The sequence below is a fragment of the Bos grunniens genome, chromosome 10 (assembly GCF_055505025.1).
Source record: "Bos grunniens cultivar Pamir isolate PY7600 chromosome 10, Bosgru_T2T1.0, whole genome shotgun sequence".
Lineage (NCBI taxonomy): Eukaryota > Metazoa > Chordata > Mammalia > Artiodactyla > Bovidae > Bos > Bos grunniens.
In genome coordinates, this window is record NC_141174.1 from 80,064,939 (window position 1) to 80,090,323 (window position 25,385).

General features: G+C 44.8%; 1 gene segment (V, D, J or C); it reads left to right on the forward strand.

Annotated features, from left to right (window-relative positions):
- The first annotated feature begins 855 nt into the window (after positions 1-855).
- LOC147365092 (T-cell receptor alpha chain constant-like) overlaps positions 856-25,385 on the forward strand; it is a 63,235-nt gene continuing 38,705 nt past the window's right edge. The window contains 1 exon segment of the C gene segment in view: positions 856-1,327. Within this exon segment, the coding sequence occupies positions 1,291-1,327 (37 nt within the window).

Below are 25,385 nucleotides of genomic sequence, written 5' to 3' on the forward strand. Positions count from 1 at the left end.
CTTGCATTTTAGGACTTTTGTTCCTTTCTTGCAAGGATGCTAATGGAGTCCAGCGGAAACAGATCACGGAGGCTGGAGTCCCGTGGGTGCTCAGAAACATAAATGGAAGGAATGAGCTATAGGAAGGGGGAAATGTTAAAATATTAAAATGTAGGAATATGTCTTTAACAGCAGCATGATAAGACTGAGATGGGGAGGAGGGTGTCACAGAGAAGGGTGGCATCACTCTGTGTTGCAGGCACTGTTTTCCCAGGCTTTCCACTGAGGGCAAAGTCTTCTGATGCTAAAGGGATGAGAATCCAGATCTGTGTCTTTATGCAGGCATAGTTGACCAGGCAGACAGCATGGTCCCTACTCTGCGTGATGGAGACAGGAGTGGGGATGGAGGGTTGGGGTTTTCTGATATCATGGTCTCTATCTGCTCTACTGAAGGGCAGCGTCAATTCACACCAGGTGGATGTGGCACTAGAAGTGCCACTCTAAAACTGAATCTTGGATTGTTATGACCATCTTGAATGTGCAAGATGCCTCCAAGAAGAGCCTAGGTCTACTGAACAGGGGGCAGGTTGGACCAATATTCCCCAATTTTTGTTGAATTTCTCCAAGCCTAGTATTGTGGGAGCTGAAACTGAGAGGATGACATTTGAGCCTGGGAACCCTTTGACTGAAATATGCCAAAGGGGTCTGAAAGGGCAACACCGCCTTCGGAGCTCTGCTTTTGTTGTTAGCTCTTTGGCAGTTGTCATTTCAGCAAAAAAAGCATCCACTTAGAAAGGTCAGCTCTTCATTAGCCAGACAAATGAGGACAACATATTGACCAATGATCAAGAGCGAGAGGCCCAGGTCTCAGCTTCTGAGAGGCTGGCATTTCCAGTCCTTTAATCACGGCAGCCTATGAATATATGCTGTCTTGGGGAAGGCAGATCAGTGGTGCCTGAGGACCTGGTGTCACCAAACCAGGGCTTAGAGATGGAAATGAGATGCAGATGGGGACATGGTGTGATGTGTGAGGACAGAGAAGGGAGAAGACGATAAGAGAACTCACTGATGTTTTTAAAATCATCAGCATGTCAGAAGTTGCAATGACCCCAAGGTGAAGAAGCACATGTTCCTAGCAAGTTTTCTACCATCCCCCAAAGAATCTGACCTAACTGTGGCCCCATATCTCATCTGAAGTTACCTGAGATGCCTTTTGAAGTGGCGTCAAGAAAGACTGGGGTCTGAGATCACAGAGTCACCTGTCAGTTATTGCAAAGTGTTCGATGGCTGTGTGACAACTCCTACAAGTTGATGTTTGGGCAAGGGACGAGCTTATCAGTCATTCCAAGTAAGTTTGCCTGTGACTCTACCTGTGGAGGGTGGCGGGGATAATTACCACAGGCATGGGGCTCAGATGACTGTGCTGGTGGCATGGTTGTTGAAAACACAAAGCTAAGGGAATCCAGATGTATTCACTGTGATCAGAAAAGGAGGTCAAAGAATGGCAGATATGGGTTTAGTGCCTAAAAGGTATCATAGAGACCTTGGACCTGAACATGGCAATTTGAAAAACAAGTCACTAACCTGTGTTCTCCTCACTCTACCCTCTCCTTGCTCATGGGGTACAAGATCAGGTGGGTGAACAATGGACACTGTAATAGGCTGTTAGGGAAGTGAGGTAGGTTGGAAAAAAGCAAGTGGTCAGAGCTTCATCTGGGTTAATTCCAAGAAAAGAAATTGTTCCAAAAATTTCCCAAAGAAATAAAATCCTTCCCAGAGTTAAAAGATGTAATAAAGAGACCTAATGAGAATGAGCTTCAGAATCATGTGATCATCAGGAGAGAAATTAAATCTTCAAAGAAAAAGAATGTTTTAAATGTCCACGCATAAAACAAATGGGCCCACAACTTTAACTAGACAGCGAGCAGCCCACAAAGCACTTGAACCTTCCCTTTAACCCCCACTCAGAAGGACTCGGTCCCTCCAACCACTCCTCATGGTCACAGCTGCTCTAAGCCCTGAAGCTCCTTTCCATTAATGCCCTGGTCCCTGAGCCTGCACAGGACAAGAGATTGTCTGTCTGTCTGTCTGTCTGTCTGTCTTTCTGTCGGGTGGGCCTCCAGGTGTCTGCACCAGCTCTGTCTTCTGCCTGGTTTTTGTTGAGCTTCCTATCACAGTGGAACAGCTACGGCCAGAACTATTTTGGGAGAGGGACAAGTTTGACAGTCATTCCAAGTAAGTCAAAGAAAAATTTCCATCCCTATTGTGTTGAGCAAACCCTTTAATTTCCAGAAAGAAATCATCAAGTTCTGCTACTCTGTTTCTCTAAACTCAGTTCAGTTCAGTCGCTCAGTCGTGTCCAACTCTTTGGGACCCCGTGGACTGCAGCAAGCCAGGCTTACCTGTCCTAATTCTCTAAACTAGATAGAATTTTATCTGGAACAGAGCAGAGTCCCTCCCCCTCCACCCCCAAGAGTGAGTCATGCTTGGGAACATAAACCCTCACCTGGACACCCCTGGGAGGAGGGGGACAGTGTCCCCTGCAGCTGGGCCACCCCCACCAGCTGGCCCCTCACACCTGCACTGACCAGAGAAGCATGGCCGGTCACAGCACAGGCCACAGGCCACAGGAGCAGAGACTGGGGGACAAGTTTCAACTGAAAGAAAATGGCCCAGAGGCTAAAGGAGGGGAAAGAGGCGACTTCAGAGAAAACTGAAATATGGAATGGTATGAAAGGATGAGAAAGATGGCAGGCTGTCCAGACTCATCCTATGTTTAGACCTGAGGAATTCACTGATGGCACCTGGAGAGAGAAAGGGGATGTCTAGTCCTCTCTCTGAAGAAAACTTGGCAGAAAAATCAAAACAATTCTCACATGTCAAGCCTCTCCTAATTATAGCCTTTTTTCCACTTTCTCTCAGCTGGTCCAGCAGGAAATGGTATGGAGGGGTCACTGACAGCTTTGATGGTGAAGTATTGGGAGAAGGGGGTTCAGAAGAAATGGGGGCTGCACAGTAGGGTTTGGAGAGCTCGGAGCCTTGGTTTTTGTAATGACTTAGAACACTGTGTGTCTAACTACCAAGGCGGTCAATTAAACTTTGGAACAGGAACTAGACTCACCATCACAGCCAGTAAGTACTTCATTCTTGGTCAGGAAATCAGGTATTCTTTAATTTTTAGGTCACCTATGTGAGATTCTGGAGGTCACACTCGATAGAGCAGGCTTAGAAGAATTTCTACCTGTCCTTTCTCACAAATGGTAGGGATGGGTGTCAGCCAAATATCTGATTTTCTGGGGGGAACTCCAGTCTTGAATATTTAATTCAAAGCTGAAAATATGATTCACAATTCTGTTTTTGCTGCTGCCATCATGTGCTAATGTGACATGTGAAGAGAATTCAGACAGAATAACTGCATCTCCACTTTTATCTTGTATGATAATTTGAACTTTGAGTACTGCAGTCATTTGGACGAAATGGTTGAAACGTAGGCTATCAAAATGACAAGCAAACCATGAGACCCAGAGAAGCAGGCAGACAGAAAGTTGGAGAGTATAATTTTACAAAGCTAGTCCAATGTGTTTCTCTTTGCAGATGGTGAAGGTATTTGGGAAGGTGCTAAGAACTGATGCCTTAGGTAGGGCAGAACAATGAGCTCTGATCCCAAGTGGAAGGTTAAACTTGGAAAACATGGAGGAGGGCTGTCCCCCAGTGGAGTTTATCAGTGTGACAGCACATCTCAGTTTAATACAGTTCAGTTGCTCAGTCATGTCTGATTCTTTGCCACCCACGGACTGCAGCAGGCCAGGCTTTCCTGTCCATCACCAATTCTCGAGCATTTAGTAAGTTACAGCGTGGATAAGGCACAGAATTAACTGCAAAAAAAAACCCAAAAAACTATGTCTGAGATGGTAGATAGTTGATAGTTGATAAATGAGAGAGAGATAGAAAGAATGAGATAAATCCTGGATATATACACCAGAGTACAGTAATGTGAAAAGCATGGGGCAAATAAATTTCTTACATCTAAAATTTAAAGTGGTGGAAAATCTGAACATGTAGACTTTGTTACAAAAGACAACCTTGCAAATACTGGAAGGGCAAGAACTGGATAGATGGAACCTGCCCAAGTCTGGATTTCTCAACTGTCTTAACCACTCAGTTACCTAGAGGAATATTTTTCTCTTTTTTCTGCATTAGAAATTAAAGGCAAGAGTACTGAGGACTTGGATGGCTCAGACTATTGTAGTGAAAATTACATTATAAAGCACCTCCCAGCTAGGCTGGATAAAGCACCTTTAGGCTTCAAAGCCTTTTTCTTCTCTGTCTGGAGAAGGTAGAGGAGTGGTACTCTCTCTGCTCTGTATCTAGGGAAGGGGAGCTCAGAGAGTTACAAAGCAAGACAGTGAGAGAGCTGAGCTGTGGGGACGCAGTGATGGTCAGTAGCCAGAAGTGTTGAGGGGACTGTCCCCAGGTGAAAACATAACTCACTCGGTGAAAATGTCACTCTCCTCTGTGCCACCAAGAGCAACTCAGTAAAAGTGCTTTCCCCAGCAGGGGACAGTCAGAGTGGTTCTAAATCAACTCAGAGCCCCAAATACTCAAAAACTGTATGTGGAAGCCAGCTGCAAAGAGTTTGTTTCCAATCAATGCATCCAGAAATTTTTACTGATTGGTGGTTGCTATGGGTTTTGAAGTTGGAGGACATCACAACAGAGTAGAAATATTTGTAACAGGGGAGTCTGATTAGGATTAATGAGATGAAAGAAAATTCTGCTAGAGGGTTAGAAAAGCACTGGAAGAAAAGAAATACTGAATCTTTGGAGCATTCGTTCTTTCTAGAGAAGAGTCAAGTCGTAGCATTTATCCTACTCCAAGAAGCAAAGAGCAAACACAAGGGAAACTCCATACACAATCGAACTTGTCAAATTTGGAAGTTTCTGTGATAAGTCCAATATCTTTGGCTTCTTGGCCAAAACCCAGCACATCCTACACGCAGAGAGAAAGAGTTCTGTTTCCAAGACCAAGTCATTCACTCCCACGCCACCCCACACGCTAAGACCCACGAGCTGTTTTTGTAGAGGAGTTTGATGCTGTGTGAATTCTGGAAACACACTGATCTTTGGCTCAGGAACCACTTTGACAGTCAAGCCTCGTGAGTATAAAACGCGCTCTGGCCCACCTTAATCCCAACCTGTGTTTCCTAACAAATCAAATAGACTCGAGTTTAGAAGTTTTTGTTTCTAAGGAAGAAAAAGTGAAATCTCAGTGCAACACAAACACTTTATTAATGTGATTCACTTAAGAATTCCCATGCAGTTATAAGAAATGCAAGAGTACACACTTGGTTCTTTCCTTTTAGTTACTAGTTTGGGAATGTTGAATGGTTTCCTAGTTTCCTCCAAAGGTAACCATGGGGTTTTATATAAACTTAATATTATTATAAACTGTAGAATTTTTTGATTTTTCAAAGAATTCCCATGCATTGCTTTTGAGAGAGTTAAACACACCAATTAACTGATGTTAAAAGAGAACTTAAATTTTTTAAGGTTTGAAATAGAACTTAAATTTTTTTTTAAATGTCAGCATCTCTGCAGGACCGCACTGCTTGCTGTTTGGGTGTCTAGACTTGTCAGATAGAAACCTTAACCTGTTGTTTTGAGCTGAGAAATTCATCCTGAGCCTGTGACTTGGAGAGGTGTGAGGGAAGATGCACACTGCTTGGTTTGTAGGGTGTCAGGAGAAAGCCAGCCAGACAAGTTGGTGAGGTGACACTCGTGACAGATGTCTGCCCCGTTTCTGTAAAGCTGCTTACAACAGTGAGAAGAGTGGCAGCGGAGACAGGCTGACTTTTGGGACCGGGACGCGTTTAGCAGTGAGGCCCAGTAAGTCTGAGAGGAAAGTGGAACATTTATGTCTCTTCCTATCATTTGTTCTAGCATAATTTTTGCATTGTCCTGTTTTACATGCCAGATGTACAAACCATAGCCCCTTTAAATGTCTGTGGCTGAGGGCCTCTGTCCTCCCCATCTTCTCCTACGTGACAGGGGCGTGTTTTGTGACCTTGTCTCTCTCATGAAGAAATCGACAGCAGTGCAGTTGGTAGCCATGTGCTGGCAGTCCCTGCCCTCATCTCCAGTCCCCTTATCTCGTTATGTGTTTTTTGAGTTTTTACAACAGCAACAAGGGAGGGGAAGAAATGACCAGCAGCTTCAGCAGGGCTGTGAGCTGTTCCTGGTGTTTGAGGGCTTTGGAGCAGCTGTAGCTAGAAGTTCTGGAGGTTCAGGGCATGGGTCTCTGGCAGAGAGATTTATGTAAAGGGTTGACATGAGGTGTGAATACAGGAGGAAGTAACAGACTCATCTTTGGAAAAGGGACTCAGCTCATCATCCAGCCCCGTAAGTGCTTGTGCCTGAGAGCTGGGGACCTTAATGCAGACCGCATGGAAATATTCCCAGACCTTGCTGATGAGCCTCTGGTCCCATGGGCATATCAGCAAGGTCCTAAGCCCACAGGCACTTTTGAGATGTGTAGATGTGGAAGGGGATAGTCTGGGGGGGTGGGGGTCCTGGTTGCTTATTGTGAGTGTACCCCCATTACTGGGGATTCTGGATTCTGGCAGACAAAGGATACCTTTTGGGACTGAAGCATGAATATATAGCGACCGTTTTGTTATCAGCACCTTTGCAATGAAAATGACTCTCATGGGTGTTGTGGACAAGGCTGTGTGGATAGAAGTTTGATCGTTTCTTCTTTTCTGTCTTCATGCCCTCTTCTCCGCCTGACTTAGGGACCTTAAGTTAGAACAGTTATTAATCATTTGCTTTCTGAGTCCCATCTCTCATCAAATTCTGACAAGAGAGATTCATTAACATAAAACCCAGAAAGGGAAAGGACAAGGAGTTAATTCCCAGCGTCTGGGGAGTTGAACTTGACAACTTCTCAGTCTTCATCAGCTAGCCAGCACTCCATGATGAATTGAGGTCAAAGAGGGTCACAACAGGTAGTATCTGGCCAGAGCCCCACCACCCTCCTAGGGTTAACGCTGCAGAGTTTGGGAGATGGATGAAAAGGGATCCCCAAGAGCTTGCCTGGGCAGCCTGTCCATGGGGAGAGCTCTGAGTAACAGAGTGTAGGATGGAGACCAGCAGCAGGTTTCTGTCATGGAGCATCTCACAGTGTAACACGGGCAGTGGCGGGAAAGTCATATTTGGGACTGGAACGAGACTTCAGGTCACCCTTGGTAGGTAACAGGAACCTTAAGGTAACAACTGTGTGTGTGTGTACAGTCGCTCAGTCATGTCCGACTCTGGGACCCTATGGACTATAGGCTGCCAGGCTCCACTCTCCATGGGATTTCCCAGACAAGAATACTAGAGTGGGTCGCTGTTTCCTTCTCCAGGAGATCTTCCTGACCCAGGGATCGAACCCGTGTCTTCCACATCTCCTGCATTGGCCAGCATATTCTTTACTGCTGACCTACCAGGGAAACCTTTGAAACAGGAGTGCTCTGGAGGGGATATCCTAGCTGGACGCAGTCCTGCCTGTGTTGCAGTGGGAGGTGGTCTCACTGAAGGCACCAGCATTCCATCAGTATTTGTGCTAGTTTTTATTTCTACTGCTGAGGCTTTCCTATCCACCTGTGAAAACAGACTTCTCCCTACTTGAAGCTCTTTCAGTCTTTGTTACTCTGTGTGTTTTCTTTGGAGCAGCAGGTTTGGGAATTTATCACCAGGATTATGTCACTCTGAGCAACAGAATGAAAAGGGTTCTCAAATAGAGAGTAGAGAGCCCTGCTCTTCCAGATAACTTTTCAAGGGTGACATGTGCAAACTGGAGGAAGTGGGCTAAAGTGACCTTCTAATGACTGTTTTTGAGTGACTCTCAGGAAATTTGCTTAATGTCCTACACACTCAACTTCTGAGAGTAATTGTTGGGCTAGACGCTTGGTGGAGTAAGACACTCGATCCTCTGAAAACCTGATGAAATACCAACCCTCTCTCTCCCCCAACACACTGCCGTGTTTCATTATTTACCAATTATGAAATAACTACATGATAATTAACGTGAAATTATATAGATGAGCAGTTTGAGTATTTTGAACCCATAATTAAGATGCAAATTATCAACAATCTGAAGCATGCCACCAGGCAGTAACTCATATACAGTGGTCCCTGAAGACACATCATGTGTTTGGGCATGATTTGTTTGTGGCATGGGTTTATACCTAATTTGGGAACCTGTTAGAGAGCTGATGCTATGTCTCAGAGTGCCAATTTGGGTTCTGGATTAGCTGTGCTCAGTGCGCTGAGAAGTGCCCACTTGCACAGCCTAGTAGCATGACAAATGGCCCCATTCCTGTGAGAGAGGAGAATGGGACAGTTGTGTTGTGGTCTCAGTTGGTGCCTCTGCCCCCTGCCCCTGCCACACTGGGAGCCTGGCTGCAAGCTTTCTGTGGGAGGTTTTTGTTAGAGGGTGTACTGCTGTGGCAATAATAACAACAACCTACACTTTGGAGCAGGGACCAGACTGACGGTAAAACCAAGTAAGTGAGGGAAGCGGGTCAGTCTGAAAGGCAGTGCTGTTCTGTGCAATTTAGCAGGATTGGGACCCTGCTGCTCCCAAGGGGGTAGATGCACCTAGTTTCTTTGTACCTGAGCTGGTTGGAGTCCGTTTCTTGATGAGTTCTAGCAATCCTAAGAATTAGGTCACGAAGAAGTAGAAATTTTCGTTGGTTTCTTCCTTGGCTCTGGATATATAAAAATGCTAATGATAACATGCAAAACCCAAATTTAAAAAACCAAACAACTCAGAAATCAGGTTTTCCTCAAGAAGACCCCTCCTTCTCTCCAAGAGGAGCACAGTCAGCTCCTTTGTTGGGTTTTTATTGGATTTTATGGTCATTGTTATTCTTTGTAAGAACTATGAAAGTGGCATGGTCCCGAGTCCCCAAAATAGCCACTCTCTGACCCCCGTGCTAGATGGCATATCTCTGCCTGACCTTGAGATTGTTCCACGTGTCTCAGGCATGAGTCAGCCATCAGAACTCAGTGTTCTGGGAGCAAAACTGGGGGTTTAAGATCAAGCTCAGATCTATCTGCACAGCCAGCTGTTATTTTTAGAGACATGTCCTATCCCTGCCAAGGTACTAGGAGTTGAGGCTGCAAAGCAGTGAGACTTTCACTAGAGGGCAAGTGGTCTCCCATATTCTGTCTTCCCCTGAATCCTTCCCATCTACTGGTAATTGTAAGGTCCCATATGACTGTGTGAATGTTGGCAGCGGCCAAGGACAGCTCATCTTTGGAAAAGGCACTATGGTCTCTGTTAAACCAAGTAAGTGTTGGGGGATTTCAGAGACTAATCAATGAGTGCAACTAAAGTGCAATCCAGAGAGAATGAGAAGAAATGTAGCCGCCCTTCAGCCATGAGCCCACAGAGCTGCCCTGGTCCAGGCCCCTGGCTGTCCTCAGTTCAGACAGGCCTGGCCTCTGCTGGACACAGGGTTTCACAATGTGTAACAGGGCCCCCTCCCCAGGTTGGCGCTTCTCAGGAGCGATCGCCCACCTCACTGTGGTGAGTGAGCGACCTTCTCAGCAATGGTCTCCTGGAAGAGGGCCCAGGGAGACCCACAATCTGTGTGACTGCAGGGTGATGGGTGTTTAGACATTGGATTTAATGGAGGAGAAGAGGGGAGGTCCCATGAGGAAGAGAGGGGTTTTTGTTTAGGGAAGGTGCACTGTGGAACTCAATGCCGGCTACGCGCTCCACTTTGGCCAAGGCACCTCAGTGCTGGTCACACCCGGTGAGTTCTTGTGGTTAATTCCTTATCCTTTCTGGAGAGCCATCCAAAGGGACCTGTTGAAACGCAGCTGAATTTAATTGCTTCGTTTAGCATGCAGTTGTTAACTATGTCGGATGTGTGAGTAAGATATGAATACATGTTTCCCTGGAGGCTGAATTTAGTTATCAGTCCTATGGACAGTTTGATAAATTGTATTAATACCATAGTCAGTGTTTCTTGAAGGTCCACAAAGCACGTTGAGGCTTTGGGGAAAAAGCAGAGATAAGAGGCAGAAAAGCTTGGTGATAGAAACAGAAACAAACCAGTGAAAAGGGAGGCTACCAAGAGCAGCGTGTGGCCACAGAAGCGTGTCCTTAACAGATAAGCACTGAGGGGCTGGTTGCACTTATGCTGTGTCACCTGGTGGGATTGGAAAATCCGGCAGGTGGACTGAGGGCTGGTGTGAGGGGTGGGCAGCAGGAGTTACAAGCTTCTAGTGGCTTTCCTCTGCTGAGAGAACAGTGGAACAATCCAACTTTCTCTGGTGTGAGGACGGCCCTCAATGGGTCATGTCAGTGGACAGCCCCCTCCTTCACTCCGGGGACAAAGGAGTTCCCCACACAGATTTCTCCCATCATCCAGCCTGGCTGAGTCCACTCTGCGGGAGGGACAGAGGACCCCTGTACTCTGGAAGCCTCCCTGTGGCCACTGGATTGCCTGTGATAAAGCAGGGTGTTTATCTGAGTTGTGAAGCTGTCAGGGAGAAGGGAGGAGAGATATATTACAACAAGCAGTGTTGAAAATGTATACGCTATCTCCACCCTTGCAGAGTTCAGCGCTCTGGGATTTGGGTTTGGGCTTTTTCTGTTAGAATTATAGAAACCGAGGTGCTTTCCATGCAGGCACACTCTTTGCAGAAATGCCTGCCATCTCACACTTCACTGGTATTTTGTCAGCTACCCTCTGTGCCTGAACCAGGTGTGACAATAAGTAACCAGGTTGATTTGTTAACAAATAAGAGTTTGTACATTTAAATGAGTGGCCCAGTCAAGCCACTGACATACACTTCAGTCCCCCCACACACCCTCCTGTGCTTTGCTCACCTCCTCCTTTGAATCTGCCCTCAAAGGGCCTGGAACATTCTTCCTGTAGCAGCCTTGACGGCTTTATCTTTTGAAGGCGAATTTTATTTTTATTAATAAGCAAAAAGCTTTTGGAGCCATGACTTATAAATAAAGGAGGGACTCAAAATAATTGCTGGTACTATCATGGTTCCAAAAAATGAGGTATGACTGTAAAATAAGGTCATTGTTATGACCTGTGGCCCATAAACTGATCCTAAAGGGAGTACTTTAAAGGGTTCAACCATCATTTAGATCTTTAAATCTTGACATGTTTGTTAAAACAGCCTCTTTACTTAATAAACATGCTTAAGATAAACATAGCCTGAGACTGAGGAAGTTTTGCAAGCCCAGACCTAACCAAAGCAAGAAGACTTCAATATGAACTGAGGTGTTATCCCAAGTAAATCCCTTTTAGAAAAACATGAGGGCAAAACCTTCCCATGGAAAAAGTGCATACGACATCTTGCTAATTGACTCCAAAGCTACTGTAAGGAAAGGGGAACCCTGTGTTGGTTTATGTAGAGCCACATAGCACTGTGACTCAGGAAACTACAAATACGTCTTTGGAGCGGGCACTAGGCTGCAGGTTTTAACAAGTGAGTATTACAGGGAAGACATTATTTTAAATGTTGTTGGTATCTGAGAGGCAAAGGTAACATAAGGGAAATACTTGCTGTAAACTATGGAAGCAAAAATAGCAGCTGCCTGAAGTGGCCATTCTGGGTCCCTCCACTCTGGACAGGAGGGATGAAGGAGAGCTTGGGGCTCACCAACATGAACTTACCACCAATTTCATAAGAATTATATTAATTACTAGAAAATATTTATTGGCTTAAGACTTTGAGAGATTCCTCTAAACACGGGAATTCTTTTCAAAATTGTACTCTCATTCCACATTTTTCACTTGCTTTTCCTACCCCTCTTTATGCCTTTCCCCCTCATCCAGTTCAATGCTTTATCTGGGCATTCGTGTTTTGAGAAACCATCATGTCCACTTCTTAGCCTGTGACTTAAGTAATTAAGTGAAAGATATTTCTCAGTCGTGTCCGACTCATGCGACCCCAAAGGCTGTAGCCCACCAGGCTCTTCTGTGCATGGAATTCCCCAGGCAAGAATACTGGAGTGGGTAGCCATTCCCTTCTCCAGGGGATCTTCCTGACCCAGGGATCAAACCCAAGTCTCCTACATTACAGGCAGATTCTTTACTGTCTGAGTCATCAGGAAAGCAGGCTCTCTAAAACCTGGACCCTTTCTGTTCTCCAAATCTCTTTCCAGCTGTTCCCTTTCTCAAATGCTCTGCTCCAGGTAAACTGGACACCTGCTTCCCCTGAATGCTTACAATTGCCCACACCTGAACCTGGTGTCCATAAATCAGACTCCACGGACCCACCAATGAAAGCAGACTTGCAGACATGAAACAAATTGTTTCTCAGCCAGAAGACCCAGCACAAGTGTCACTAGACTTCATTTCACAGGACAACTTGAGAAACTATATCCCTTCTTCAAAATGACGGAGGCTTGGGTAAGCGATCCAACAGGCAAATAGCAAAGTAGGAAGGAAGGAGATGCTTCTGTAGCCGGTGTGGAGAGGAGGGAAGACATTCTCTGGAGGAGAACAACACTGACTTAACCCAAGTAGGAATATATGGGCTGCAATATTTCCTGTATATTTCTTGTTTTCCCTCTGGAGGGGTCCATTCCGGATTGTTTGTTGTTAAGCCCCTGGTCCCCACCGCGGTGCCCAGAGGTGGGGAAGGGTGAGGGGGACACTTTGCCCTATACTCAACAGTGGAAGTAAAAGGTAAAATCATTCTCAGATTTTCCTTCAAGCTACCTCAAAATTAAGAGAGGTTCAAAAGGATCACCTTGACAAAACAGGAGAAGCTACCTGTAAAAGAATGATTTTAGGTTAGTCCTTGGCTTGTGTTATCTCCCAGGAAAAGGACAGTAAGAAAGGAAAAGTCTTCACTAGGACGAAGATAGAAAGTAGTGAAAGTCCTTTTCCTGCTGATTGTCCAAGCTGGGGATGAAAGGTCTGGAGCTGGAGTCAAGGGTGAGCTCCAGCACTGACCAGTGCCTGCAACTGTCTCTAGTTTTTTGGAATGAGAACAAGGCAGGAATCCCCTTACACGTTCGAGAGCCTGGACATCAGAGCCAGGCTCCAGCATCCTGAAAGGGTGGACCAACGTGCCCACCCCTCTTGCTGGGTGGGCAGTGGCAGCTGCCCTCAGTCTCTACCATTGCGATGACAGCATCTCTGACTGCTTTTGCTTTGGTGCCATGGATAGGAACTGTTCCTACTTTGTCCAAATGAGTTATATGATCTTCAGAACCTCAGGAGAATTATTATCTAAAGCACCAGAGGATAGCTAGGATTTTGGCAGTCTGGGCTTTTGTGGGAAAGTATTCTGGGCTTTTGTGGGAAAATTCCTTCTTTAGAATAGTTAGAAAGAATAGCTTCCATTCATCCAATGTGGAAACAGTTCTGAACTCCAAGCTGGAGCTAGGATTCTGTGCCAGGTTATTACTGTGACAATTACTTAATATTCTCCATGCTCATGGTATCGCTTCTTCCAGAAGATCTTTAGGGAAAACTTAGTTCAGTTTCCAGGAGGTTTTTGCTGAGCTGAAGATCACTGTGTGAATAATAATGCAGGCAACATGTTCACATTTGGAGGGGGAACAAGGTTAATGGTCAAACCTCGTGAGTATCTCTGCTGAATCCATAATGAATGTTCTGATTTCTAAAGGAAGCCATAGCACTGAACTTCATTTGAGGACTTTCTCCACCCAGTGTTTTTAAAGTTACTTCTAACCATTAATCCTAAGGATGATACAGCATACATATATGCCATATGTACTTGTGAAAACGGGCACATAGGTAATTCTCTGGAACAGAAACAAATAAGCTGGAGGATAACAGATTCTTTGTCCTTTTTGTCTTAACCATTTGCATCAGAGAGTCTGGGTTGAACTCAGGGACGGTTGAGCACTGGAGTGGGAGAACCTTCTCCAGCAACTTTGTGAGGATTTTGCCATGTCTTGCTGGGCTGGTGAGAGGACAGCTTGGTCTGGAGGTTGGGGGATGAAATATGTAACCTCAGAACAGCCTTTGTGTCCCAACCATGCTGTAAACTGGCCACGATTATGAGCAGTCTTCCCCACTGCTTCTTTGGCCAGGATCCCAGCTGGAGGAGCACGCTGGCTAGATTTGGGGATTGAAAGGGATTTCCTGGTACACACTGGCCTGGTTGGTTTCTGTAAAGCTTTCCATGACTGTGTAATACTGGCAACAACCGTAAGCTGATTTGGGGACTGGGGACAAGTCTGGCAGTAAATCCAAGTGAGTCTTCAAATTAACTCTCTCAAACCTGTCTCTGTAGTTTGAAGTATCTGAGAAACTGTCTCCTCTTTAGAGAGACAGTTTTAAATGTGCAGTAATGAGTAGTGTTCTTCTCTTGTCCACCCAAGCTGAGTCCTCGCCTACCTCTCAATCAAAATACCTAGATAGAACAGTTCAGATGTGCCTGGTGGGAAAGCAATTGGAGTGTTTGACTGTTGTCTTACAGAGCAAACAGGTGGCCCATTTCAAAATAGCCATCAGGAAGCATCAAAAGTTAGACGAGGTGAAACTACACGTCATGTATCACAGCCTCCTTAGTCTACACTATACCAACATCATCGCAGGCCATCAGTGAATTCTGTTAGCCTCCAGCCAAAGGTAACTCCAGTGCTGCTGGGAACTCTCAGAACTCAGGGTCTTCCCAGTGGCCTCCCTGGAGAGCATCTCCCTAGTATGGATTATCCAGCATGACTCAAACCTACCATGTGATTTCTGCATCTCTCAGTTCTCTTTGGCTCACAGTCTTATGGTAGATTTACTAGAAGCAACAGGGAAAGAAGTTGGTTTCATCCTAATTCTGGTCTCTTGAAGAGTTCTTCTCTCCAAGACTCTTCAGAAACATCTTAGGGACCACCCACCCTGCTCAGAATTGTGCCTTGTACAACCAGACTGGTTCCCAGCAGTGTTTGCTGTGGCTTTGGCTAGCTCCCAGGGAATTTCTGGAGCTCCAGGCTGGAGCTGTGGGGAGAGGAGCGGGGGTGATACAGTGAGCTCAGAGGATTTGGGAAAGACATCTTTGATAGAGGCGTTAATGAATTTCTAAATGAGCTTCTGTGTGTTAACTTGATAAGACTCTCCAGGGAGAAGGTCACCCTTACCTTTGCAACTCTAAATGTAAGTCATGGGTTGCAAGAAAAAATGGGAAATGTCAATTGCTATGCCAAAATGAAGGGAGAGGATATACGTATTGAACCAGTTTTAATGCTAAGTTTATGAAATGTAAGACTTTCAGGAGAACCTTCTCAGGGTACCTTTATTAAGATCGATGAGCTAACTATTTAGTCAGTGTTACGGGGATGCACACTTTAAAGGGGAACCCAGAATTTTTTTAAGGCCAATGAAAGGTTTAGCCACTATAGGTGAGTTTTGGAATCAAACTGCCTGGGTAAACCCTAACTCTGCTACTTGCTAGATGTGTGACTTCGGGCAGATAACCTAATCTCTTTATGCCTCATTTTTTCATCTGTTAAGTGGAAATAAGAACAGTACCTATATCACTGCATTGTTATGAGATTAAGAGAGTTAATACTGACCAAGGGCCTTGCATGCAGTGACACATAGTAAGTCTCCAATAAATATTAGTTATTATTACTAGATCAGGTTGCTGGAGGGAGGAAAGGATCTCCTTTTACAGTTTTTGTAAAGTAGAGCATTACAGTGTGACTCAGGAAACACAGGAAGACTCACCTTTGGGCAGGGGACAATGTTACAAGTAAAACCAGGTAGGTCTGATGTTCCGAACAGTCCAGAGTTACCCATTAAGCTCATTCTTTGGTTAATCTTCTCTGCCTTTTCAACTTATCAAAGACTCTTATTTTTTAGATTTCATCTTTCGTTAACACTAGTAAGGAGAATGTGGGTAAAGCTTGGCTGGTATGGTCTTTTCTAACTCACTTGGTTTCAGTTAGTGGTGAAAAAAGGAGCAAGACTTGAGGTAAGTTAGGTCTGGAATTTCTAGGCAAGACCAAGAGAATATAATTTGATGGGAGACATAAAAACATCAAATGTAAGAAGTGTACCAAAACTAAAGTTGATTTTACGCAATAATATACTGTAGTGAGAACCACCCCAGTAGCCACGAGAATTCTCTTAAGAATTGCCTTTCAAGGGGAAGATGAAAATGATAAGTTTTTGTGTGAAAAAATGGGGAGGAAAAATGGGAGACTGTTGATAATTTGGATTTTTTTGTTAAGAAACATGGAAAAGAACATTTTTTCCATAGGATGGTTGGTAAAAGGCTATCATCAAGTAGGAGTCAAAAGAGTCAAAATGTGTATGGTATCCCCCGGGTGAACCTCACAGAGAAAGAGGAGGAAGAAAGTGGCCCAGAGTAAAGTGTTTTTGTACTGGGCAGAAACACTGTGTTAACTTCTGGAGCAAACCAGCTTGTCTTTGGGACAGGAACAAGCCTCACCATCCTCCCCCGTAAGTTCTTTGCCACTTGAGAAAAAGCCCTTAATCTATAATGACCAGCTCTCACATCCCAGACACCTAATGAATTTCTAAATGAGCTTCCGTGTATTAACCTGATAAGACTCTCCAGGGAGAAGGTCACCCTTACTTTTGCAGCTCTAAATGTAAGACATGTTGTAAGAAAAAATGGGAAATGTCAATTGCGGTGCCAAAATGAAGAGAGTGGGTGTAAATATTGGGCCAGTTTTAATGTAAGTTTATAAAATGTAACCCTTTCGGGAGAACCATCGCAGGGCACATTTATTAGTTTGTGTCTGCACAGCACAATCATCCAGTTAATTTGATTAATGTCAGTAGCTGATCCAAATATTTAGGTATTTCCTTGAGAAATCTTTTTTGGGCTCAAAATGGCCTGAATTGACTGTCACTTTACCTAAATAATTGCCAGATCTGTTTTACTTTGTGCTGTAGAGACTCAGCCTAATAAAAACAAATGCTGCTGTGTTTTTTCCCTCGTCTGTCTCGTCTCCACACAGCAAGTTTTCCTTCTATTCAACAGCAACTCTGCACACAAAGACACCCAGCAAGCCATTTGACTTACGGCTGCTGCTGTTTTGCATTTATATGACTCCTTTCCTTGGAAGAGATTAAGACACTTCATAGGAATTATTAGCTAAACAGATTGACAGCCTAATTAGAAAGAAAGAAACAGATTCAGAGGATCTTTTGTGGCTGCCTTTCCTGCCCCTTCGTGTAGAACATTTGATCAGATGGTTCTGCGAAACAGAGTGAGAAGCCGGGGGCGGGGGGGCGGGGGGGTGTGCGGGTGTCTCTGCAGCACACCCCTTCTTAGCTGCATACGAGAGGTTGTTACGAGAGGGAAAATAGCACTAAATATGTCAGGGTGACTGACAGAGCTGGGAACATGTTTTTCCTCTAGAACTCCTGTGTTCTCACAAAGCAGAGCTGGACGAATTTTGACATCAGCTGTTGCTCTGTGGGTCTACCCTTCTGTTTTCAGCCCCTTCCTTCTCCCACTCCTCTAACTCCTTTCTCTCTCACACCTGAGTCTCATCCGCACCCCAGCACCAGCTCTACCACATACTAAAGAGGCTGCCAGCCTCTCTGGCCATCAGTGGTGTTGTCCTCAGCTCCATGAGTGACCCTCCAAAAGCTCAGGCACCTGAGGGAATCCTCCCAGCCGCCCCAGGTACCGAATGCCTGTATCTAGGCTGGAGCTGGGCCCGGGATGAGGGAGAGTCTCTGGAGGAAGGTCGGTCACAGAATCAGGACCACCATGGCCTTCGTGATACGTGTGTCTGAGCCCCCTCCTCCCTGGAAAACTGTAGCTTCCACCTTGATTCCACATATGTGGCTCTGAAGGGTGGCAGGTTTTTGTAGTGGAGTCAGCCATGGTGGAACTTTGGGAATGTGCTGCATTTGGGGTCTGGCACTCAAGTGATTGTTATACCTCGTAAGTATAAGCATCTCTTCTCATTCCTGTGGGTTAGTATGTCAATCAAATAAAGGAGTTATCCCCCCACCCCCATTTCCCAGCTAGTCTCTGATGGGATACGATTTCTGGATCTAGCCACACTGCTGGATTCAGGCGATCAAATTCATTTTCAGATATAACTTCAACTGATTTCCGTTAATGCTGCCAACAGCAAAGGGAAATTAGAAAGTGGTGGGAACCTAATCTATGCTCATCACTGCTGTGGGAGGGCAATCATTTCTTCTTATCCCCCGGCAGTCAGACTTAGAATTCAGCAGACCTTTTCCAGGCCTGTCTTCTCTGGCAGATTAAGTGACTGTGTCCATTAACTTTCTTGAGGGAAAACATACAAGATAGATACATTCCCCTTCAGCTTTTCCTCAGAAAGCTTTTTGTTCGTTTTTTAGGCAGTACACTTTAGCTAACATATTCCCTCCTATTCGTGTTAATAATATCTTGGCTTAAACAAGCAATTTCCCCCCACATTATTCAAAATGCATTGCTGCGTGTAACCCACTGCCCTCTCACCAGCCCTTTTGCCTTCACAACATTCTCTGAGAAAGTAAACAGGATCACACATCATCACACATAATTTCACAGAGAGAGAAGCTGAAGCGCAGACAAGTTAAATAATTTAAGTCAAACCCAAAAAGTCAGAACTGGGATTACAGCCTGAGATTCTTTGTTTTCTTACGGTGAATTATCTTGAGCTGTCATCTCTGTGAATTGAAAACATAATAAGCACAGGCCGTAGGAATTCGCTGGGGATGGAACTTAACCAAAACAAAAACTGATTGTTTGATGATTGCATGGGTGTTTGAAATGTATGCCCAGATCTTCTTTGCCACTGGTGATTATTTGGTGTCAGAGATAGGGAGAAAGCAGAGGGGCCAGATGAGGGCAGAGCGCCTTGCTAAGCTCAGGGGTTTTTGTAGGCCTTGGTATCACTGTGCTCCAACAGGGACGAACTCATCTTTGGGGCTGGAACCAGATTACAAGTTTTTCCAAGTAAGTCGTAGAAACCAAGCAGAGATTTTGCAAAAATGTTTTGTATAAACAGTCAACTGGCTTTGGTTCATCCTCACGGTACTGTGGGCCACCCTTCCCAACGCTGTGCTCTGTAGGGCTTTCCCCACTTCTGGCTGTCTGCTCCTCACTCCCCCGGGATACCATTTCTCACAGAGAAAGGGTTCTGTAAACCAAATCAGCTCAATCTGTGTGTGAATACCATGGTACTGACTAGAATCTTATCAGCAGTGAAAACAAGACAGTAGAAAATCAGATGCATCATGACTCCAGACAAATGATCTGTTTTTCTCGTTTGCATTTTTATTTAAAGTATCGGGGAAGGTGAAGCAAGTTCAGCTTCTCCCATTTAAAAACTGTTTATGAATTACTCTTCCCTTGTGTGCAGAGAGATCGAGATTGACTTTAGATGTTGAGTCATTTGATTTCATCATATGTGTCTGGAATCTATAATGGGCAAAGGAATCAAATGTAATTAAATGAGCAAATAATCTTCAATAGTCAATATTCCTACATTGCTTTATGTGCTTGGCTCTGGACTTTTATCTGGGACTTATCTCTAATAGGCTCCCCAGAAGGACAGTGAAGGTTTTTGTTAAGGTTTTTGTCTCTGTGTGGATGGCAACTATCAGTGGATCTGGGGCTCTGGGACCAAACTAATTATAAAGCCAGGTAAGTCTCAGAGATGTGACTGTAAGGGAGAAGAGACATGTTGAATAATACACGAGGCATAGCATGCAAATTACATTTTTAAGAACAATCCAACCTGCTGGAGAAAAGGCACTCGACCCAAAAGGGGTTTTCACTCCCAGCGAGAAGCAGTGTCAGCCACCAACTCTCTTGTTTGATCTGCTAGCTTCCAGAGTGAACAGTGCTTAACTCGCCCTCCAAGAGAGCAGAGTTGGGTTGTTACAAAGGTTGATTCCCTCTAAGATGGTTGGAATGCTTTCCCAAGGATATAACCAGTCTCACTTTGTCAAAAGAGAAGGCCAGAGAAAAGGCCAAGAGCCACAGTCAAAGGCCAAGAGATGAAAGCCGTGTTTGCCACTTCCCCAACATCCTTGTCTCTGGCTGCTATCTTGCATGGGGAAGCAGATGCTTGCAAAGCTTCTGGCCATTTGCTGGAGAACCCCCTGAGGTTCTGGACCTCAGCACAAGCCCCACAAGGATGTAGTGTAAAAGGTCATGTCAGGGCACCTGAAGGGTGTAAGGAGCCTAAAGGGACACCTGGCAAGTCAGTTCTCAAAGCAGTGGGACTCAGGAGTTCTTAGCCTGGGAAGACTAAGCCCATTCGCCTCCATCCTGCCATGCCCCTTCCTGTGGGTTGTTGTAAGGCACTGAAAGGCTGTGTGAATTATGGGGGTGCTGCCAACCAGCTCATCTTTGGGACTGGCACGCTGCTTTCTGTCAAGCCAAGTACGTGAGTAGTGGGATTCTGTGTCCCTGGGAAGCAAGTGGGAAGGAACAGCCACTCTTTGATGAAAGGGAAGGATGAAGGTAGATTTCTTACCCCCTCCATCATTCCTTATCTAGTCAGGCTCTCAAATGTCCTAATCTCCTCATAGCACCACAAAGTCAGAGAAGGGAAAATGGGCTAGTGTTAAGATAAATCCCAGAAAGAAAAACCCCTGAAAAATTCTCATCTAAATGTTACAGGCTTTCTGCTCAGTGAACTTGATTTCCAAGCCATTTATCAGCTCTGGTCCTGCCTTTATCTAGATAGATACAACCTCTCCTAGCCTGTTTGTGCAGTTGTGTGTGAGCTGGTCCAAGCATCTTATTTTTCTTCCCAAAGAGACCTGAGAGCTATGGTTGGCGAGATTGCTAAGAAGGCAGACAAAACTGACCCACGGTAGGGGAGGCCAAAGACGAGGCTTAGGGTGGGCTGTGGTTGTTATTTAGACACCAAGTCATATCCAACTCTTTTGCAACCCCATGGACTGCAGCCCACAAGGCTCCTCTGTCCATGGGATTGCCCAGGCAAGAATGCTGAAGTGGGTTACCATTTCCTCCTCCTGGGAATCTTCCCAACCCAGGGATCAAATCCACGTCTCCTGCACTAGCAGGTAAATTCTTTACCCGTGAGCCACCAGGAAAGCCCTAGGATAGATTAGGTCAGTATCAAAATGGTAACCCATGGAACACCTTCCCCATATGTCCTGCATCTGTTTCCCTTTTCGTTTTCCCTAGAATACATCCTTTTGGCTTGTTCTGGACACTCACTGCTCCCAAGCTAAGAGGAGAGAAAATTAGTCCTTAATTCGCTCTTCAAATCTGAAGAAGCAACAAGTCACAGTTATGTTGAGGATGAGATCTAGTCTCGTCTCTCCAAGTTCAAAATCCTGTCACCAAGGCCCTGATCTGGTGTCACCGTCTTAGATGCTCACTCCTCTCTCTTCTCTTCAAGTCTCAGTGTATGTGTTAATATGTATGTTAAAACTCAGCCAGTGCTCAGCTTAGTGATAAAAGGGCTCTTGTGTGCCCTTATCCTTGTCTTTAGGATACAATCTTTCTTGTAACAGAAAATGTTCCCTTCTTTCATTTATTTCAGAACTGGACTTTCTTAAAGTGTAGTAGATGGTGTGTTATAACTCCCTTGCTCATCTGAAACATCATAAGAGTCCATGGTGGCACTTCTTTAGGAAAAGATAAGATGGTTTGTCACTTGTTACTCTTCCCTGGTGAAATATCTTCTTAGGCTGCCACATAGACACTATCGCATAGTGAGAAAGCTTGGAAATACCCTGATCAGTGAGTAGGGAACAGGACCATGGCATCTGGGTGAAGTCTGGACAAGAATTCAGACAGCTCTGAAGCTGGAAAACATTCCTGTGGGTATAGGAAGGCATCATCGTTCCAGACCTGTCTGTCTAGGGCTAGGCTCACACGTATGAGAAGAAGAGTTGTTAACAGATAAGTTGATTTGGCCATGGCAGATTGAAGCCTAACAATGAAAAAGGTCTTAAAAGCTCCTACATTTGGTCTTTTTTAAATAAAAATTATTTGCTTTTTGTAGCAGAACCAGTATTTTCTTCTTATCATAAAAGACCATCTTCCAGAAACACAGGGAAAAAAACATGGGGAATCCAATGCCCCTTCACTCCCGAGCCATGTGTGTGGCGGGGTTTCACTAGGGGTTTCAGTAAAAGCAGGAAATGCTGTGGGGACTGACAATACCAGAATCTTCTTTGGAACTGGAACCCAGGTGGTGGTAAAGCCCAGTAAGTGGCCCTGTTCTATTTATACTTGACCAAACAAATAAATCCTGTGAAGTTAGTAGAGATTTAATTTAATATGTAGACAAATGTACCCTTTGAAAAATGACTTTTGCAAATGCATGAAACATTCATGGTTGTTGAGAATAGAGCAATAATGATAAATGGATACAGAATGAGACCAGCCCAAATTGCCTTTAATATGGTAGCTCAGCTCCTCTTTTTAAAGAGATACTGGAGTCATGAGTTATTTACAGCCACAGTATCTCTGAAACTATGCTCTGCAATGATTTGTGTGTTTACTGTAACGTTGCCCACAGAACTTGTCTTCCATTCTACTGAAAATGAGAATCTATCTCATTTTAAATGCTCCTCATGTGGATAAGGTAACTTCTTTGTTGCTCATGCCTGCATATGTATTTATTTCTAAAAGATCCAATATAAAACCCAAACATTACCCCAGTTTGACAAAGGTCCACATCTAGTCCTATACATGTCAAATTTCACTAAAAGCATAGCTTTACTGTTCAAATGCAATGGGAGAAAGAAACAACTGAGATAAATTGATGATCCCAGATGGCTTATTAACACCTGAAAGGGAATTCAGAGTGAAATAAAATGGCAGGCATGATGACAGCATTTTTATTTAATGATCAGTTCCTCCATGGGGAGTAAAAACTTTTTAAACATGCCTCACTGGGGAGGAGGGAAATAATGAATTCAGGAGCCTGGCATTCCTGGGGTGTACCTGGGATGTCAGTTTCTCCACAATACTTTTTGGAAACAAAGCGACTCATCCAAATGTCAAGTCAAAAAAGTAATAGTAAGAGGCAGGTGTTGTCAAGTTGACTGACTGAGTTATGAAACTCTACATTAGTTTATAATTGAAACTATGGACTGACCAACTGACCACAGAGCTTTGAAATAGAATGGCCTGATCTTTGAATGGTTTAACTGTGGGGAATGACCAAAGACAAAGAAACGAGCTAGAGGACTCCATAAGTTTGCTTTGCGCTGTGTGCTCTGCTACACTAAGTCACTTCAATCATGTCTGACTCTGCCACCCTGTGGACTGTAGCCTGCCAGGGTCCTCTGTCCATGGGATTTCCCAGGCAAGACTACCGGAGTGGGTTGCCGTGCCCATCTCCAGGGGATCTTCCTGACCCAGGGATCAAACTCACATCTCTCATGTCTCTTGTACTGGCAAGTGGGTTCTTTACCACGAGCACCACCTGGGAAGCCCAGGTTTGCTTTAGAGCTAGCAAATATGACCAATCCATGGGAATCCTTTTTAATAACTGTGATAAAGACACTTTGGGGGTCAGGTAGTCAATGAGGAGGAAACAGTGGGGTTTGTTTTTTTATGGGTCAAACAAGGATTCAATCAGGACTGGGGGTAATGCCATCCAGTGTCCATCTCTTAGTGGTAAGGAAACCATGGACTGTGAAAGAACAGCATTCCCTGAAAGGCTAGAGTCCTTCTGGGCCAAGGGATGACCCGCACTACCACTCATAGGGCAGGTCTGTAATCAGTGTAGCAAACATGTGCTTGACCTCAGGTAAAGTGTCTTCAGGGTGAGGTGGTACGGCCTCTCCAGAACAGAGCCCAGGATGAGGTGAGGGCTCTGTGAAACAGTTCTGTCTCAGGTGAAATTCAGATGTGTGTCTTGCATAGCCCCTTCCTGCCCCCATCTTTCTTCAGACTCTGAGGAGTGGGCGTCTAGCTGGGTAGCTGTCTGCTCAGTCGTTTTTCACCTGCTGCCACAGAATTGTGTTAGATATCACAAAGGAATTCATTGAATTGTTGCTTTTATCATTCACTCTCAGTGTCAAATGAGGTCGTCCAATTTCCTCTCTGCATATTTGCAGCAAGCAGCATAAAATTGAAGCAAAACAACCAGGAGACACAGAGAAAGATACCTGAAGCGATAACGAGGCCTGTTTATTATAGTAGAAAGGAAAGTGTCCCGTGAAGGTGAGATAGCCATCAAGCTTTCCTAAAGAGTCACTGGGAGTTTTTGTTGTGGCCCCAATCACAGTGTGAACAAACCGCTGGCAAAATTGTCTTTGGAAGAGGGACTCAGCTTCATGTTCTCCCCAGTAAGTGCTGTTCATGTGATTTTCTGATATTGACTCCCATTGACTGAAAGTGGTTTGGTGTTGGGTGGGAAAAGCTTTGGCTCTAAGACATGCGGGTAGCCTCTAGTTCCTGAGTCCTTCTGCTCTACAGAGAGGCCCAGTCCTTGACCCTTCCACAGCCTAGCCAGATATCAAATTCTTTCCCTTCTAGAGCTTGAAAAGTTGCTGCCAGTGCTTTTGGTGCTTAAATATTAATTATCCTTTCCATGGTTTATACATGCAAAGATTCAAAAATTGTGAAACTTTGTCAAGGGTCATTTTCAAGTTTCCCCTCCCCCACCCAGGCTGCTTCCTCATGGACTTTGGACACATCATTAAATCCAGGATGATTTCTGACTTCAACAAAGTGGCTTTGGAAATGACCCCAGCCAACCTATGACCCCTCCTCTTCCATTCTTCATAAAAGACCCAGTTTCTCTGTTCAGCCTCTGCTAAAATTCCTGGCTCTGGTGCCCTACGCCTTCGCATTTCCTTTGTTCCAGGGATGAGTAGGAGATAACTTTTTTAAGAGCTACTTTAATGCCAGAGGCAACAAAGATGGTGTGTCAGCCAAGAACAACATCTTGTGTTGAGCCTTCTCACCCTGTGCCGTTTTCCAAATCCTTTTCTTCATTTAGGTAAAGCAGCCACTCCTATTTATTCCTAGCACAGCAAAGAGTTCATTATGAGGCCAGAGACAAGGGTTTCCTTTGGAATATATTTCACAGGCTAACAATAAGCTGGAAGTTTGCAGATAGTTCACAAATGCATTCTCAGGCCACAACTCCATGTATGGAAGCCAGTATGGGCTTCCAGGGAGAAGGAAGCAAAGATGTGCTAAGGGAAAACAAAAGCTATGGTTTAGTGGGGGAGATTTCTGGATGATTCCACCCAGGGAAAAAAATTAACATGAAGAAACACTCAGAAAATCCCCAAGGCCAGGCATTCAGAGTTTTTGTGATGAACGCAATCACTGTGGGGATTCAGGAAACAGGCAACTTGTCTTTGGAAAAGGCACAAGACTTGCTGTGACTCCAAGTAAGTGTCCCTGGCCATCCCTGATTTTGATCAGCAATAGCATCTATGCTTACATGATTATTTTCAGTGAACC